Raw genomic sequence first — 19,817 nt, 5'->3', positions numbered from 1 at the left:
CAGTCGTTTAGTTAAGAGTGATTCCATGATTTCGTAGAAACTCGAAATGAACTTGAAACATTCATGAATACTTGTAACCCTAACTGTCACTTATGGGCTTGTAACAGTTTTATGTCGTTGAATTTTAATCGCTTTTCACTCGTGTGACATAATACCGACGCATGTCCACTCTGCTCTCTGTCACGGGATTTTAAGTGTTTGTGTTACATAGACAGTGGCCAACGATGGAAGCCACTTAACGCAAATACTTTATTTATCAATGTGTGTGTGTCGACAGTCACGGCAGCAATGGAAATGATCTTGCCACCGAGAATTGGCCTCAAGACAAGTACAGGAGTTACAAGTAGTAACCACGGACAAAACCTCCGACTGAACACTTATTGTTTTATTTGTTATTATTATTTTTCATCTTGTTTTGTATTCAGTGTGCATGTAGATGTATTTATATATCGATTTTGTGAGTCTTAAAATCACAGTACTTAATTTGGGTAAAGAATCTGTTTGGTGTTTATTTTGTAACCAAATGCATGTAATCTCTCTCTCTCTCTCTCTCTCTCTCTCTCTCTCTCTCTCTCTCTCTCTCTCTCTCTCTCTCTCTCTCTCTCTCTCTCTCTCTGCAACACACACACACACACCTGCACCTGTATCTAATTAGTAAGGCACACACAACCTTTATCCTTCTTTCCCATGGCGAGCGGTAGAGTCACGACAGAGGCAAGAAGCATTTATCGTGAAACAAAAGAGTGAAGAAGAAAAAAAGAAAAAACTCTCAAAAAATTATTTCTTAAATGCCGGCTGGTTCTCTTCAAATGACCGTGAGAAGCGAGTGGCGTTAAGCGGACCGTGTTAATGCCACCTTGTCCACGACGCAGGTGTTGGTATGACGAAAGGTGAGGCAGAATATTGTAAGGAAGTGTGTGTGTGTGTGTGTGTGTGTGTGTGTTAAAAAAGAAGGATTTGAGATGTCACGGATGGATATGAACAGAATAGTAGTACATAAGAACGTAAGAACATAAAATAAGGGAAGGTGCAAGAAGCCATCTGGCCTACACGTGACGTTCCCTTCTGTCTTTTTTTTTTTTTTTTTAATGTAAGAGGGTCACTAGCCAAGGGAAACAAGAGAGGAAAAAGAAAAAAAACCCACTGAGGTGCCAGTCCCAAAAGAGATGTCAAGAGAATCATCGAAAATTGAAGGATAAGTGAGTAGAATGATAAAGGCGAAGGCTCCTCCCCACTCAGCATTCCTCCAGTCGTGGTCAGGGAGGAAGGAAAGAAAATAATTATACAGTAAGGAAAAGTTGCACTGAAGTTTTCATATCACTCCTGTTACTGATAATGTAGACTAAATAAACATTTCTAAACCAGGAACAATAATATAACAGTGTGACATTTCACTAAAAAAACTAGTAAAAATTATAACAATAAATAGATAATAAAAAAAAAACGACAACGAAGCTACAGCAACAACAAGTAGTAGTAGCTGTAGTAGCAGTAGTAGTAGCAGTAGCAACAACAACAACAATAACAATAACAATAACAATAATAAATAAACAAACTAACTATGCAGATTAATAAAACACCCGTAACTTAATTTTACTAAGACAACTCATAACATCTACATACTTTGGAGTCTCGATTTTTTCCTACCTATTCTAGAAACCTGCAATTTTCACGTTACCGGTGACTTTGAATGGTAGACAACTCCAGACCTCAACAACGCGCCTGAAGAAGAGATGACTGCATTCATTTAACAAGGATATACTAGGTCAGTATTTGATATATGATGGCCTTTGAATATTTTATGCAATTAGGAGAAGGCGAAGGAGGAGGAGGTGAGAAAAAAAAAGTAGAATAAAATAAAACGGAAAAGAGGAAAGAGGAAGAGGAGTAGGATACGAGAGAGAACACAAAGAGGAGGGGGAAGAGGAGCTGAAGGAAGAGGAGGAGGAGGTAAAAAGAAAAAAAAACGGTTAAAAGGAAGAGGAGTAGGAGGGGAAAGAACAAGAGTAAAGGGGAAGAGGAGAGAGAAGGGAAGGAAGAGGCGGTGAAACACGAAAAATGAGGGTACACAGAGGAGGAAGAGAAAGAAGAGGAGGAGGAGGAGGAGGAGGAGGAGGAGGAGGAGGAGGAGGAGATGGAAGGGCCAAGAAGGAGGAGGAGAATTAATAACTACGCTGGGGGAAGGAGGTTGGTCGAATCATGAATACATGTTCTTGTCGCTCATTCGCTCATCGACGCTGTTTGAAGCAAGAGCCCTTGTCCAGTCGCCTCGCCTCCAGCCTGTTTAGGTGAGGCCTCGCTGCCACTACACCTCACTACACTTTCTTTCTTTCTTGCTTTCAATTTATCTTTCTTTGACTTTACTTCGTTGTCGTATAAGGCACACATTTTCTCACTTCGCTACCGACGCTGTACTTAATTGCCACAACACAAAAGCATAAGAACATTCATCTACAAAATTTCAACCTATGAGCAACGTACGCCAACAGCACCAGTGAAATAAATTGACTTGATCGTATTATCGTTACCATAATCACCAGCACTTACCACCACCACCATCACCATCACCATTCAGTCAAATTAGTGACTCTTACGATTGATCTTGCCGCACTCAGGAACACAACACAGTTTCATCAACACATAAAAATCCGGATCAGTACAATACACGAGCAATTACATCACCACTACAGCACTTGCACTCAAACACGCACCACCAAAGACCACTACCACCAACAATAACAACCACACTTATCTGCAGATCCTACTACGAGTGCAAAGGAATTCCCTGCAGTGCTCTTAGACATCTGGCAAGCATGGCACTACAAGGGGCTCATCTGAAGGTGGCGGCGGAGGTGTGGGTGCCGTGGGTCATGCTGAAGGAGTCACCAGATGGCACTGGACTGCACGCCTCAGGGATCCTCGTCGATTTGATGAAGATTCTCGCATCCAGACTCAATTTTACGTGAGTGGTGAAGTTAGTTTCCGGGACGTCTTCAAGGGAAAGAGATGCACCATGGGGTTCTTCATTTATATCTTTTAAGCTCTTTTTCTTCTTCTTCTTCTTCTTCTTCTTCTTCTTCTTCTTCTTCTTCTTCTTCTTTTTCCTCCTCATTTTCTTCTTTCCCTTGTCGACGTGATTGTTTCCAAACTTGACTTTCGTGAGTCTTTTTTTTTCTTCTTTTTCTTAAGGATCATTAATTTTGAATAAGTTATCTTTGAATTATTACTTCTTTTTTTTTTTTTTTATCTTTGTAGCCTCTTATTTTCTTTCTTTCTCGACGTGCTTGATATTCTTGCATTCTTGTTTTTATATTTCATTTCACATGTGTGGTTAACTCAGGAAGTCTTGAATAAGTGTAGCTCTGAGTTCTTCACTCCCACATTTCCACCTTTTTTTTTTTTCTTCTTTCTCTCAATGGTGCGATGTTCTTAGTTATATGACTTCCATCTATCTATCAGTCTTAACATATATCTGAGGGATACTTCTCACTGAGTATTGTTTAATTAACAGCGTCGTTACCTGGAATTCCGGTGAGGGAACTGCATACTGCTCGAGAAAATTACGACTTTTGAGAGAGAGAGACAAGAAATTATTTAAGATTTCAGTAACTGTGATGTACGTACATACAATGTTAGGACTACTCGCAGAAACACAAGGAGAATGAACGAGTAGTGTTGCGTGCACGGTAGGGGCGAAGTCTCGTGGAATGTAGTTGATGGGTGTGTCTGTATACCTATTACGACTATGTCCATCAATACACAGCATTATGCACGTGTTCTTCAGGTACAGCGTGTTGCGTCCTGTCGACGGTGAGTGGGGCCGCTTCCTACCCAACGGCTCAGCCACGGGGATGATCGGTATGAACCAGAGACAGGTGAGTGTATAGCAGTTGAAACGAACAAACATCAGTTAAGAATATTAAAAGAGCTGCACTTTTTTTTTTTTATTCATATATTCATTTCTTTATACATTCTTATTCACTGTCTAACCTGCAGGAGGTGGACATGGCGCTGGGTCCGTTCAGTGTCACGTACGATCGATCTAAAGTTGTGGATTACGCCAGGACTATTCACATTGATAGTTTCGGTATCTTTCTCCCGCGGCCACGCCTCGAGAAGGACTTGGCCGGCTTCACCAAACCCTTTGCGTGGCAGGTACGGCAAGGCTTTGTTTACTGCAGACAGCGCTCATTAGCGTTTTGTTACATCATATTTAATTCCCGTCTTAAATATTTTGTTTATTTATTCATTACTATGACTTTCTTTTTTTTTTTTTAAGAGAGAGAAAGGGAGCGGTTAAGCTGTTGTATTAAGCTCGGTGAAGTAGGTATTAAGTGTTGCATTCGTGTGCTTCAGGTGTGGGTGGTGCTCGGAGCGGCGATAGCGCTGAGCATGGGCTTGTCCATCCTCTTCAACTGGGTCGGTCGTGGGTGGATTCTTTCTAGAGCTGGAGAATACATTGCTGATCCCATTTGGGTGATCAAATCGCTTCTGGTAGAAAGTACGTATTTCTTCTAAAAAGTTGAATAGTTTCACGAAAGAAAATGCTGCCTGGATCACGCAGCGCACATCCTCCGTCACGGAATACGAACGCACTGACCTACCAGTGTTATTTTGTCTCGCTTATTGCAACATTACATTTAGAGTAACGTTGTGTGTCAAGATCAGTCTCTAGCACAACCGGCGAGGACGACGGTCAGGCGGCATGATGGGAGTGACTGCAGCAGGGGGGGTGGCTACACGCGGGTTGTCACTTGAGTCACTCCAAGGCTCTTAGGCTGACTTGCGTTTACTCAGGAGCACGCACAAAAGCTTTTGTGGTGAGCATGTGTGTAAATCTGACGAAAACAAGTAAACTGACCAGTAGAGGGAGGACCGCCCCGCATCCTGACACTCTCATTGTTCTTCATACTTGAATCACAAACGTCACAAGCTTCATTGCAGTAACAGCGTGGTGATCAGTATTAGCAACCGAAAATCTGAGTTTGAGTTTTTTCCTCAACATATTTAGATATCTTTCACTAAACCTGTTTTAGTTTTAGAAGAAAAATATTTTAATAAACCATTAGGTATTCACACTGGCAGCGATTGTCAGCATGCCCGAGATGCTGACGGGGCGGGTGCTGCTCGGGGCGTGGCTGGTATCGGCTCTCATCGTGCAGTCGGCGTACCAGGGCGTGCTGACCTCTATGCTGGCCGTGCCTTGGGTCACCGTACCCGTAGATTCCCTAGAGGACCTGGTCAGCCAGACTCGCATTCCTTATTCCTTCGAGTCTGGCACGCATCTACACAATATGTTTCAAGTGAGACTGTAATATTTCTACATTATGAACATTATCTTCTTTACATGTATTAACTGCCTGAATTTGGAGGAAAGACACGCAAGCCAGAGACATGAAATTCACACACACACACACACACACACACACACACACACACACACACTATTCTTGTTTTCTATGTATATTTTCAGAAAGCCGAATCCGGACTATTCAAAATCGTAAACGAAAACGGCTTCCAAGTTGTGAGTCTCTTTGAAGAGCGAGAGCGAATGAAGGAGCAACGATTCGCTTTAATTTGTGACTTTTTTTCCATGAAGAAAGTAAGCATTCCCTCTGCAAATGGTGATAGTAGTAGTAGTAGTAGTAATAGTAGTAGTAGTAGTAGTAGTAATAGTAGTAGTAGTAGTAGTAGTAACGATAGTAATAACGAGATCAATAATTATCTACTGTTACCATTATTAGTGTCACAATCGTCGACGGTGATGTCATACTAATATCGTGTTTTGCTTGGGTGGCGCAAGGTAATGAGTGACGACTTCAGCAAGACTGCCAAGTGCAACTATTACATCGCCAAGGAGCCCATATGGATCAACTCGCTGTCCTTCACCTTCCCCAAGAAAAGCCACGTCCTCCCGCTCATAAACAAGTGGTACGTACGCATTGCTCGCTTCTCTTCCCATCACCGCTGTTGTTCTTCCGCTGATCTGTTCGAGAGCGGAATGTTTATAACTATTGCATATGCACTTCAGTTGTCTTGGTGAATATGAACATCAGGAAATCTTACGTGGAATGGTAATATTTTAGCACCATACGTGTGTGTGTGTGTGTGTGTGTGTGTGTGTGTGATTATATTCTCAGGTAATTGACAGTTTTCCTATTCTGCAGCCTATATTAAAAAAAATTACACAAGAAAAATTGAAATAGAAATATACACAAATGCTTGTCAAAATTAGGAAGATAAATAGATAATTCAAAGAACAAACACTGAAAATAGCATGTTACTAGTGTTATAGTGTGTGTGTGTGTGTATGTGTGTGTGTGTGTGTGTGTGTGTGTGTACGCGCCTAAATATTAATAGTGACGCGGTGGTCTAGGTTGGTGAGATTATTGGAGTCTGGGATGGTGAACCGTTGGATCCACGAGTACTCCTTCAACGCCACGGCCTGCCTCCTGCCGCCGGGGAAGGAGAACGGCATCACCACGAAGGTCCTCACCATGGAAGACCTGAGCGGCATCTTCCTCATTCTGGTGACAGGTGAGGACGCACCATTCACAACATACCCGCAAGTGTGTGCAAAACATGATCCCTGCCCACAGATTCATGGTACTTTTTGTGGATTTTTAAGTGTGGGGGGAAGTTTGCCAGTGGAACAAGAGAGAGAGAGAGAGAGAGAGAGAGAGAGAGAGAGAGAGAGAGAGAGAGAGAGAGAGAGAGAGAGAGAACAAAAATGAGAATCCAAATCGAAGACCACTTTAATTCCGGGATGCCTTGATATGATAATCTTCTCTTGACACAGATAAAGCCACGGAAAGAGGGAGAGACAAACAGCCAGCGTTCTAGAGTTTACCAGTGAAAGGAATGCGCATTTTAAGAGTGGTTTTCTGTTCTTCAGGGCTGGCGATGGCGACGGTCGTGTTTGCTCTGGAGAAACTGATCGAAATGCTGTACGTTAGTTAAGGATCACACGGCGGCCTGATAAGACATTGCAATGGATTCCTACCTCTCACTATTCGTCACCAAGGATGCTGGAAGGTGCAGGGTAGAATATAATGCATGTATTTCCACTAGTTCCTAAATGACAGCTAATGATGTTTTATTTGGTAAGTCGCGATATTTGTAATCGACTTTCTTCCAAGTAATCAAATAATTACATGCATGCTTCTGCTTGTTTCTATTCCCCTGCTCGAGGACGAGATAAGAAAATAAAGACGTTCCCTAGATAAGAGTGGTGGAATTGTTTGGAACTCTCTTACACTGTACTTTTATGGGGGTCAGACAATCCAACTTTGTGTCTTTAAGTAATGGGAGACAAGTAATACCCAATTTACGCGCTCGATAAAACGTTTCTCATTCACGGTGGTCTGAGGAACACTAGCTGTAATTTACCAAGTTTCAAGAGAGAGGGGCGGGCTACGGGTTCGACGATGTGCTGCAAGACTGGACATGTGTGTGGGCATGGATGTGTCAAAACGTAATCAAAACGTTAATCTGTCTGTTTTATGAGATTACAGGGCGGGGATGGACGACTGCTGGAGATAACAGGCGGAGAACACAGGAAGGGACACGTGCGCGCAGCAGACTTGAGAAAAGGTTATTGCGTAACACACTTTCTATCTGCCTGTTGTGAACCTAGAGACGATCACCATTTACATGACACAACGACAATAATGCGGAAATGAAGAATTTTGAGATAACACCTTTCACACACACACACACACACACACACATGCCTGCGATGCTAGTTTACGTACTTCAATATTTACGTGCAGTGCTGTTTAAAAACATGTATAATGATTTTTTTTTTTTTCGGAAACTTCCAACACTCTCAAGCGACAAAGGAACAAGAAACTGCGCTGGCTCTGTTCGAATCCTGAAGCAGTAAGCAGACCCTTGAAGGCAGCATTCCCATGAGACGCGTACTGGGCGAAGCAGACAGAACTAATCCTCCACCACCCACACCACCACCTCCATGCCAGGTCACCTCATCTCTACGTGTGCTTTCTTACGGTAACACTGATGATATTCACCATACGTGTTTAGTTATGATGAGTATTCGTGTAAGCACTATAAACAAGAGAGATGACTTGCCAATAACACACAAACACACACAGGAATAATGCTGCCTCATAAATTAAGTATATTTCTCGCTACATGACAGATTGGTATGGTTCATGCACGCGGTTGGCAGCGGCTCCAGCATGAATGCGGTAAGTATATTCGATTTAGTACAGTAATTTCTAATGCCTTCCTGCCCTACCCAGTTCTTTATATCTTCCTGGCTTCTTGAACAGAATAGATGGTTTTATAATTTTTATGGCAGAATGTGGAGGATGTTTACAGTATTATTATTTTGCTTAATATGATTGCATATAATTTTCAAAATATTTTAGTTAGTTATAATTCTTGGTGACATGCTTCCCCTCTGAATAACTATAAGTAACAGGTCTCCATTGTGAAACTGGCTTACAGAAAGAAAATACAACCTTCATTCTCTCTGAACCTCCTACAGGGCCAAAGCCTCCCCACATCATCTTTGTTGGCTGCCCATCTATTCCTGACCATCTCAGCTAAACTTTTCATACAAAATTTTTCGGTACTTATTTTAGCATTCCTAAGTTGCCACTGTTATTCTAATTGACCATCACCATTTCCTCAGCACATGCACACACTTTTCTTCAAATGATACTCAAACTGTCTTCAACTTTGATCAGACCAAGTATTATTTTACAGGACCATCATGACAACATGGAAACTCCTGTGAACAACAGTACCCTAACAGTCTATCTGCAGCAGGCACCTCCCCCAGCACCTTCAAACCAGTCTCCCGAAGCCAATTCAATAAACCAAGACTCTAATGAACCCTTGACAGGACATGCACAGCAGAGGACCTTGTTGAACGATGACAGTTGGAATGCGTCTAACCCTACCAATGTTTCTAGCACCTCAGACGATGCAATGAATGGCTTGGATGATAATACTTTCTATGTGAATGCTTCTCACTCTGAAAAATATGCAACACCCAACAGCAAAGCCTCAAGAAACAGTTATGATATCATAGATACTACAATAGATATAATAAGAGGTATTTTTGAGGTGGTGTTACCTGTCATCAGCTTAGTGTTTGCATATCCTGCATGTGCCATAAGTGTCAGGGCATGGATGGACTACCTGTTTGGGACTCAGATTGTGGAAGCTGCTCTGGGTACTGAAGGATTATACAAAACCATACTCTTGCTTGAAAATCCCAACCTCTGATGTGGAGATTATTTTGTTATAAATAAACCAAAAAAGTAAACCAATATAATAATAAAAAGTTAAAATTCACTTGTTTTCATTGTTTCCATAGATAGAAAATAAAATTGACTCATTCTCAAAACCTCCTTTAAGGGTGATCTTGCCTGATATACTAGCAGCTTCGGTTTAATCTTTTATAAACAGCAGAGATACAGTACTAGATTAGAGCCCATACTTTGATGAGTACTGTTTTAGATGTTACTAAATCCTTATGCTTAAACAGGTTTGATTAGCACTCAACATTACCTTTGACAGTGTACATGCGGTGATAAACATATAATTTTCACTTCCAATATCATCCTTGCTACTTTTAAATCTGTATGTACTGTGTATATGTAAACACCCATGGACTCTTTCCATCCATGAGACTCAAACTTTGTACTTGTCCAAGCTCCTGTTATGAAGAGCCTTTGAAGTCAAAATTATTGCATGTGTAACAAGCAAAACTAGCTAAAAAGTAATTAAATAAATGTTATGTAGGATACACAATTTCTAAGCATCCAACATATCAAAGAAATAGATACTTGAATATTTTTAGTCATGTTTTATTGAATTATTACATCTTATGTCTACTACTTGTAAAAAGTACAAACATTTGCACCAACTCATTCTCCCTCTCACTCTCTCTACCACTCATTCAATCACAGAAGACACCTCTATTCATGACACACACACTACCCTCCAGTTAGTTTTCACTTCAAGAAACTGATTTCTTACAATAATACATATCCCCAAAAATAGTTGCAATATTTCTCCCCCCAAACAGTTGAAACAGTATTAAGTAAACCTTTGATAAACTATGTCCTTGTTTCTCATCCACACAACCCTCATTCCATCGATACGAGGAAAATAAATAACCTTTCGTGTAAAATCAAGACATGGGAGGCGTTACCCAAACAGCACAGTAATTTCAACAAACTACCATTTGATAAAAACATCTTCCACTTACTGGTAGTTCCTCAATATGCACCACTCATCTTTCCTGAAGAAAACATTCACATCTTTACAGTGGGCTTAGAATAGTAAGGTACTCATACCACCCATTTCACTCTGCTCCTTTACGAAAATCTCAAAGTACTGGTAGATGATCGTCACAGCAAGCAGGATACCTGGAAAGTGAGAACAAACATCATGCAGTAAACAGTTACATTAAAGGAAATTCCCTCCCTCTAACTGATACAATATGTGAGGAAAGTTTTGACTCCAAAGAGCAGACATTTTTTCTTGCATTATGGTGAGGTGGCTCACAACTCTCTTCACAGGAATGCAAGGTTTTCTCAAACTTTTGCACTACTAGCAAGCAACACTCTACCAGGCAGAGGAGGGAGTGTTTGAGTTGACTCAGTAGCACCTAGGCTGCAACTGAGAGACGGTTGCATATTCGCCAAGTGACCCACAGTGGCAAATTACTGCTTTATTTTGCTTCCTCCCACCTTTTTAACATACCCACCATGACCACAAGCAAGGACAAACATAACACATGAGTTTATCACACTGTTGATAGTATAAGGGCATAATCAGTTCCTTAAACATCATGCATGTCTACAACCACAGCATTATACTAACCCGTTCCTGATCCAATTGCACCAAGGAAGTCGGCCAACACTGAGAGTGCACCAATGCAGAGACCACCAAAGGCAGCAGCAGTAGGAATGTAACGGTTCAGTTCGTGGATCATGGACTTCTCACGGTGGCCACGCATCACCATCTGCTGCTCCTTCAACTGCTTGGCAACCTGTAAAATTCAATCAATATTTATATCATACTGAGCTTACATAGCATATTTTACAGGTTGTGTATAGATTCTCATTTACTTTGCCTCTTTTATGTTAAATGACTGTAATCTACAGCAGTCAAATATTTTGCATCTATAAAGGAGTCCTCCAAATGCTCACATCTTTAGCTGATGATCCAGACACTTCAATCCAGGTCTTGGAGAAGAAAGCACAGGAGCCAAGCATGAACCCAATGTAGATGAAGGCATGGATTGGGTCCTCAAGGATGTGGCCAAAGGACTCTGGTGGAGACATGTAGTAACACAAGCCACCAACAGGGTAAGAGGCGCGACCTGGACCTCCCGAGCCAGTGTCTGCCCACACTCCCAGCAGGCCAACAAAGAAGTTGCCCTGGAACTTTACTGCCAACATCTGAAAGTTAAAAGCAAAATGAATATGCAATGAACTTCTCAACATCAAATCAACTTCCTACATTTTCTAAGGCTTCTGATTACAAAATTAAACTTCAATCAAAAGCCTGAATACTTTTCAGAAATCAAAGTTGTATCCTATAAAGTCATGTAATTCTTATCTGGAGATCAAAATTTTAAGCACTCTAAGGACAAAAACTTCTATTTCCCTAGTGAAAGATCTTAACCTACACATGAAAATATCAGCTAAACTGTCTCTCTTCCTCCTCCTCTTCAATTTTATTACCCTATCTCTATATCAGGTCACTGAACTGCCTCTCTCTAAACCAAAATATGAAGTCCAACTTAGATCAGATGAGAATTTCAAAAGAATACAACTCAATGTAGAAGAAAACATATAATGCAGCAAAGCACAAAGAAACTCTGCTGACCTCACCAGCTCCCTACATTTTCTGTCCCAGACGTACGGCACATGGAGGCACTTGTAGCCACACATGTAATTATTGGTCTGGTTATCTTTTTTCCCCCCTTCAACAAAACATCAGTGTGCTGCTTACCTGAGAGATGACATAAAGGTTGGAGACCAGAGCAGACTGCAGAATAATTGGAATGTTGGAAGTATAGAAGAGCTTGATGGGATAAGAGGAATACTGTCCTCTGTAGCGAGCTGACTTGATGGGCAAGTCCACTCGGAAGCCCTGAGAGAAAGTTAATTTGCTGATCAGTACAGTGATTACAACTGACAAATTTGCTGTAATTACCTAATTCAGACATCCCTGTCATTGTTGACTTTTAAACACTATTCAAGCTGATTTTATTGTATGAAATGAGGATGTAAGTTATCCTTCATACATATATATGCATAAAATGAGTATATGTGAATTAATAAAGCAAAAATCTACAAAAACAGAATTATATATTGTAAGAAAACTGCATATAAACATTCCTTTTTCATACTTAATACACTCCATTTTGCAGCAAGTCCAATGACAATGATTTTATCAATAAATTACCTGGAAGTATATGACAATGCCGAAGATGAGGACAGTGGCCAGCAGGTTGGTGAGATTGGGCAGATTCTGGCGGTAGAAGGCCTCACGCAGGGCTCGCACCTGAGGGTTGTCATCATACTCATCAACTACATCTTCTATCATGCATACATTTCATAAAAATCTTCAATCCTCAAACAATAAGAGCAGAATATAAACCTAACCTCTCTAGAACAAAATGTTATTTCTTTTAGATTTGCCTATAAGAAAAGAAGGGCAATAACACTAAACAGGCCACCTAAGCAATGAAAGTAAGTAAGAGCATACATTTACAGTCATCTGTAAATGCCAATAAAACTCAAGAAAAGAATCAGGACTTGCCTTATCTTGTCTGGTGGCCAGGAGATGGAAGAGGGCAATGACAGCACCCTCAAATTCTGTGCCACGCCCGGTGTTCACAGTGGCAGGAGAGAAGGCCTTCCACACAATGGTTTCACAGATATTGGTGGCAATGAAGAGGGAAATACCAGACCCAAGACCATAACCCTGGAAAGGACAGAAAGATGTCAGGTCAACTCAGGTGCAGCAAAAGGAATGGGTCTACTGCTTCAGGAGAGATAAATTGGCTGTGCTGTGAACTCTTTTTTGTACATATTATCCTCATGCAGCGTGTTGTGAATGTTGATGTGTCTTAAAAAAACCTGTTATTTTTTCATCCTCTCACATTTCATGAATATTTTGCAAGTATATAAATAGAATCAAATAAATCAGGTTATGGTGAACTGTAAAAGTGGACTAATAATGAAAAACATTAAAGCAAAACTAAAATCAACACCAGTTTTTAATTCAGCATTATAAAATGTGTATGACAGCCTTCTCTGGAAATGGAAATTTGAAGTAAACAAGAATAAACTCACACATGAATAATGACAGTTTTGCAACAGACATAAGCCAAAGACACTGAAACATCACAACTCAACATTAACATAATGAGTATCCCAACTATTCACCTACCTTCTGCAGCAGCTCATCCAGCAGCAACACAATAAGTCCAGCAACAAACAGCTGGATGATGATGAGAAGACACACACCAGCTCCAAGGTCTGAGGGATCACCATACATGCCAGTCATCACATATACAATGGCCTGACCAATGGTGATCATCATACCGAACAGCTTCTGCGCTCCATTGAACAGGGCACGATCCTTTGGTGTGTCACCCACCTGCAACACCACAGGAAAATCTAGCTCTTAAACACATTTAAGTCTCATTACAATTAATCCTCTGTCTAATGGATCCCAACACTCATTGAATTTGAGATTTAATGGACTGAAATGAAAAATAATATCTTTTAAACAAATTATCTAAATTTATGTATGCAGCAACCCAAAGATGAAGTTAACATATTCAGCTAAAAAAAAAAAAAAAAAAAAAACATATATATATAAAATTTAGGAATACATAAAAGTGGTCACCAGTTACTTTTTGAAATATCTGTGGCTACTCTGCTTTTTTGGATCAAAAAGCCCATCTAGAGTAAAAATAAAGAAAATACAATAAAAAAACTTATAGCATGTAATATATAGCAAGGTTTACTGACAGCAAACCTTCACTGTTAAATTTAATGTCCTACAACATTTCCTAAATGACAAGGCCATTCCAGACCCAAGGCTTACCTCAATGATCTTTGCTCCTGCCAAGAGCTGCATGATGAGACTGGAAGTGACAATGGGTGAAATACCCAACTCCATCAGGGTTCCTCTGTTGCTAGCCAGGATGACACGGATCCAGTAGAAAGGGTCGGCCGAGTCTGAGCTCATGATCCCAAACAAGGGAATCTGGTGGAAAGAGAGGTTGAAATCTTAGCTTTTTCTTCTTGCCAAAATTGAGATTTTCTGTCATTATTGGCGTGAATTTGCTGCCATTAACAGTGGATCAGTTGCAGGTAAAAGAAAATAATTTGTTGTGATCCTTCTTATACACTTAAAAACTGTATTAGTGCTGCATTTGAATTTGTACAAACAACACAGTCTAACAGCATATACTTCAGAATACACAATACATAAAAAAACTTATCATACATCATAACCCACCATCTGACATCAGTACTTATATTCTTCACTTCTTTGATTTTTCATTTATTCCCAACCTGTCATCACAAGCACATCTCGCTTCCTCTACCTATCCAGCTCACCTGGCAGCAGACTAAGAAGATGAAGAGGGTGATGGCCGTCCATAATACTTTTTCTCTGAACTGAATTCTACGTTCTGGCTTCTGAATTTCTGGCAGAACCGCACAGAACGGTTTTATCACTTCTAGGAATTTTACTGTGGAGAAAAACAAAAGCATGTGAGTTAACCTTTGATTATGAATATATCAAACACAACACAATAGTTACCATTCATAACACTTCCATAAAATGCCAACAAATATTTCACTGTATATCTAGATCTCTAATACTGACATAGTTAGCACTGATAAAACCTACAGTATTCTTTTACATGGACAAAATATGAGGTTGCATTGGAAATCTTACTTTCTTGAGGCAATAACCAATATTTCCAAAAATATATCAACCAAAAAACTAAAGAGAATACTATAATCTTTTAAAGTGTTGTATATTTCAATGAAATTGAACAGTTTACATTCTGACTGACATGTTTACTATGCTGATAGAGAGGAAGCTGCTGTAGCAGCAGTACGAGTACTGTATTGTCAACATCACTGACTGACGCATCATGAATCCATACTGCGTCAATATTAAACTGCAGTTCATGTATAGACATTTCATTTCAGTAAGTATAAAGATTTAAAACCACTATGATCCTATGTTACCCATTTCCTTTCACTATCTTCAATATAATTCACTCTTCAACTTGCTTTATCACAAGCTAAATTAGACTGATAGACAGCAAGCAATCAGAGCCAAGGCAGACATGTCAGGCCACAAACGTCAGCCATGAAAACGCGTATCCAGCACCATATAACAAATCTTAATGCCAACATAATCTTCAGATTTGTTTTTTTTCTATACAGTGGTGGTGATGCAATAACACCAAATACTTGCTGACTATATAACTTCCCACTGTAATGCCTGTCAACACTACATTAGTTAACATGGTCCCCAAGTTCTAATCCCCTACAGCTGGACATGAATTTTGATTTGTCTCCTTTAACTCCGCAGCCTACATTCACACAGAAGATATACAAGACCTAACTTAACAAGTGGTGACCTTGGAACCTAGCAATTCTGTCTGTAGCACAGCATGTAGTTTACTCCCTTTAAGCAACAAGGGAGATCTTTGACTTGCTGTGGAGTCATTGAGGATTATGGTGTTTTACTAAATTTCCTTTAAGTACCATATACAAAAGAAAAGTTAAGAAATGGCTAACTAAAGAAATACCTTGAGAGTATAACACATTACATAATAAGATAAAATTCACCATATGGACTTATCTGATTCTACTGATAGCTGACAAATCCAATTCTTTGATTAATCTTCCAACATAACATTACCTATCTGCTTCACATCCACATTCAACTGAGAAATACCTACCTCTATACAGCAGAATATATAAGCCTTATAATCACCACAAAACAGAATATGGAATATCAGTCACGGGGCCACATTCTTTGCCTATGAAACAAGGATCATTCAAACCTTAAGGACTAAGAGCGAGCCTAGTAACAAGGGTTCAACAAAGGAGATGTAGGTATAATCCTCACAGCAAATGAGTGGGATATATTGGGTATGAGAGTCTATGCAGTGTTAAATTTAAAGCAACATTATTATGTGGTAGTTATGAAGTCAATATAAACACAATATGCTAACATGTATCCAATCTAGCACAGTGCGTCATTTTGGCTCTGCATAATACATTACATGGAACTCAAAACCCTGATGTCTGGATGGGCCACAGCAAGCCACAGAAACGTCCATAACACAGGGCCATCTCAGTCAGGTTGGAGCCATGGTAATTTTCAGTCATTCCTTTCACTTATGGTTCAGTGCCAACCTGGCTGTACGTGTGGTTAGATAAAGGAGAGGGCAACTACCTCTGAAACAGGTTTTTGTGATGGAAAAAGTCCCTAGTTCTCTCAATTCACAGCAAAATGCAAGATATTTGTGACACTTTGCTTTAGCTATAGAAAGCTGCATAATAACTATCATCTCCAGTGCCCATCTTACACTTTCCAGCTGTATTATTCTCTGCTACATTGTGACGTGCCTCCCCTGCTGGCATCCGAGTGCTCGCAGCATGGCCTACCACAAAAAATTTGTCTTGAAGGCAATTTCCAAACAATATCACATACACTGAAACCCCAGAAAAGACTTTCACCATCAGATAGGTGTAGTGCTGGAGGAAAAAAAACTCATCTCCACCAACAAAATATTACTGACAGGTGATAACTGAAGGTTGAGAATAATAAAGTGTGAACTAGCAAAAATTGAAGCTTAAGCTGCAAGATTACCATTTTCATTGTAACTTAAACTTTATCCTAACAAAAATTATCAAAGCAGCAAAAAGCCACCAGTCAACTATAGGGTCTCCACAGCTGTCAGTGAAAGTAGAGTCTTCAGATCATCCTGGCAAAGCTAGTGGTCACAGTCATGGAGAAACCATCACCCACTGACATAATTTTAGTTAAATCCACACCAAATACTCTCAATCCATGACCCATGAGCTTCGCATTCCTAATCTACAGCCCCGATCTACTTTCCACATTCCAGGCCCTGCCGTACACCACGCCAGCTGCTGCCTCCACCACCTCACTCACGCCGGCTTTCATGACAAGCTGTACACACGTCACCCCAAGAACAACATATGGAGTCCAAGTAAGAAATAACAAGGCTCTGACAGCAAGATTGTGACAGTACGGTGAACGGAAGCACCACCACCACCACCACCGGCACGGCACAGGCAGGCTGACCCCACCTCGTGCACCTCCACAAACACACACCAGCACCCTCACAACTCACAATACAGGCACCTAACAAACACACCACCTAACCACCTACTTACTGGACATCTGAACAGCACAATAAGTTCACAAATCATGTAAATATTGACGGAGAAGCACGACGATAAGAGCACACGAAATTCACCTTAAGTTATCCCAAAAACGTAATCTGCACCAATAAATCCCAGTAAAATATGGATGTGAGAGCCCTGTACTTAGCCATCCATTAAAATATGTTAAAATAATAGCTAAGTTTGCAAATGAACACATGACTGGCCTTTCCATAAATATGCCAAACTAAAAACACCGATTATACAACTAAGCAACACAGTAATGAGTCCACCCTGGTGTGACTTTAGGAGATGAGTAACTTATGGAGCTTTTAGGGATCTCAGGTGGGTTAGGAAGAGCAATGTTATACTTACTGCCCATGGTGGTAGAGTGAGGTGAGTGTTGAGTCACCGCAGTACACCACCCTCCTCGTTGCCGGCCACTGAGCCACTGAAGCGACGTGTCAGTGACGTCCCCCACTGCCACCAGAGGGCCGGGCCGCCACCGCTGTGATGTCACTTCCTCTTCTGCCACCACGACGCCTCGCTGGCCTATAATTTGGCCTTTTTCCTAACAAGCTAAAGTCTTCTCATCATTACTTCTCAAACCAAGAATACTGTCTCATATAAATTAATGCGAGAAAGTAACGTCATCACCGGATTTTTCACCTATGCTGAAAACAACAGGCGTCATATCTGTATGCATTGATTCATATAATAAACATTTTACAAATAATGTATATTCTTTATTATGAAATATTATCAGTTTAAGAATTTAAATAAGTTACTTTATAGCATTACCATAAGTGATCAGTTTTATCTATGTCCCCGCGAAAGTTCCGTAAGTTTGAATTTCCTGCTACCTGGGAGGCGAAGGATAATGATGCAACCTGCACACTTTTCTGTCAATAACATGTGTATCAAAGGACATTGAATGTGGGAAGTCGTTCAGATCAAACCATGGGGAAGAGAAATTAACAACACGAGAGCGTATAAGCAGTTTCCGGCTCGCCCTTACAATTGCCTCATACTCCCACAATATCAGTTTTAAAATGTTAACTTTGTGGTTTTCTCTCACTATAGCTAACGTACGACTCCTCGTTATCTTTTTTTTTTTATTGAACAGTGGAAATATGGGTTTTGCCATTTATCTTAAGTTAGGATCGTGGATTACTGAGTTAAATGTATTCCTAACATTTCCTAATCTTACCGTACCCTGTGGTGGTAGTTGGGGAGGCGGGGGCGGCAGGCCCTGCTTGCTGGCCTCCTTGTCACCACGGCTGGCTTGTTCTGGCAGCAATTCACGGCCAAATCCTTCCTTTATTTTGTTTGTTTTCACTCACTGCTGCCCCCGAGCGTCCGCTGACAAAGTCCACGCCTTCCTTGGTACTCAACAAGAAGGTTTAATTCGAATGCTAGCTGCTATGTACCGTCGGCTATTATGTACCGGCTCCTATGAACCACTGCTTTGGCTTATATGTACCAAACAAGGCTGCTACATACCAGCTACCAAGTAGGGAGATAAAAAATAATATTGTAAGAAAAAAGTAATAAAACATTAAAATATAAAACACGAAAAAAATGAAAAAAAAAATATATATATATATATATATATATATATATATATATATATATATATATAAATATATATATATATATATATATATATATATATATATATATATATATATATATATATATATATATATATATATATATATATATATATATATATATATATATATAAAACTGTATTGTCAACTAATACAATCAATAGAATTCAGCATAAACTGATTTAATACAGGCTTAGTCCTCAGCATGATCCATGAGTTCAGCACACAAGTTAAAAAATGCATCGGTTTTTTTTTTTTCTCTCTCTCTCTCTCCCAAGTAGGGAGATAAAAAATAATATTGTAAGAAAAAAGTAATAAAACATTAAAATATAAAACACGAAAAAAATGAAAAAAAAAAAAAAAATATATATATATATATATATATATATATATATATATATATATATATATATATATATATATATATATATATATATATATATATATATATATATATATATATATATATATATATATATATATATATATATATATATATATATATATATATATATATATATATATATATATATATATATATATATATATATATATATATATATATATATATATATATATATATATATATATATAAAACTGTATTGTCAACTAATACAATCAATAGAATTCAGCATAAACTGATTTAATACAGGCTTAGTCCTCAGCATGATCCATGAGTTCAGCACACAAGTTAAAAAATGCATCGGTTTTTTTTTTTTTTCTCTCTCTCTCTCTCTCTCTCTCTCAATAGTTACAC

At 39.5% G+C, this 19,817-nt stretch overlaps 2 protein-coding genes across 2 annotated transcripts; one reads left to right on the top strand and one right to left on the bottom strand.

The window, feature by feature from the left end:
• Nucleotides 1-2,199: 2,199 nt before the first annotated feature.
• On the top strand, nucleotides 2,200-7,164 carry LOC135111296 (glutamate receptor-like). Its single transcript, XM_064024533.1, has 10 exons — nucleotides 2,200-2,288; nucleotides 2,759-2,962; nucleotides 3,785-3,875; nucleotides 3,997-4,155; nucleotides 4,357-4,501; nucleotides 5,086-5,303; nucleotides 5,474-5,602; nucleotides 5,804-5,931; nucleotides 6,377-6,537; nucleotides 6,896-7,164. Exons 1-10 carry the CDS (start codon nucleotides 2,200-2,202, stop codon nucleotides 6,958-6,960), a joined length of 1,389 nt encoding a protein of 462 aa, XP_063880603.1. The 3' UTR covers nucleotides 6,961-7,164.
• Nucleotides 7,165-9,828: 2,664 nt separating this feature from the next.
• On the bottom strand, nucleotides 9,829-17,982 carry LOC135111206 (protein transport protein Sec61 subunit alpha). Its single transcript, XM_064024313.1, has 10 exons — nucleotides 17,823-17,982; nucleotides 14,628-14,761; nucleotides 14,110-14,271; nucleotides 13,447-13,656; nucleotides 12,814-12,978; nucleotides 12,457-12,555; nucleotides 12,001-12,141; nucleotides 11,193-11,444; nucleotides 10,864-11,032; nucleotides 9,829-10,406 (listed from the first exon to the last, which is right to left on the bottom strand). The coding sequence occupies exons 1-10, from the start codon at nucleotides 17,827-17,829 to the stop codon at nucleotides 10,312-10,314; spliced, it is 1,434 nt and encodes a 477-aa protein (XP_063880383.1). The 5' UTR covers nucleotides 17,830-17,982; the 3' UTR covers nucleotides 9,829-10,311.
• Nucleotides 17,983-19,817: the final 1,835 nt, after the last annotated feature.

This window comes from Scylla paramamosain, chromosome 21, assembly GCF_035594125.1.
Source record: "Scylla paramamosain isolate STU-SP2022 chromosome 21, ASM3559412v1, whole genome shotgun sequence".
NCBI classification, from domain to species: Eukaryota; Metazoa; Arthropoda; class Malacostraca; order Decapoda; family Portunidae; genus Scylla; species Scylla paramamosain.
This window is presented reverse-complemented; position numbering and strand designations above follow the sequence as displayed.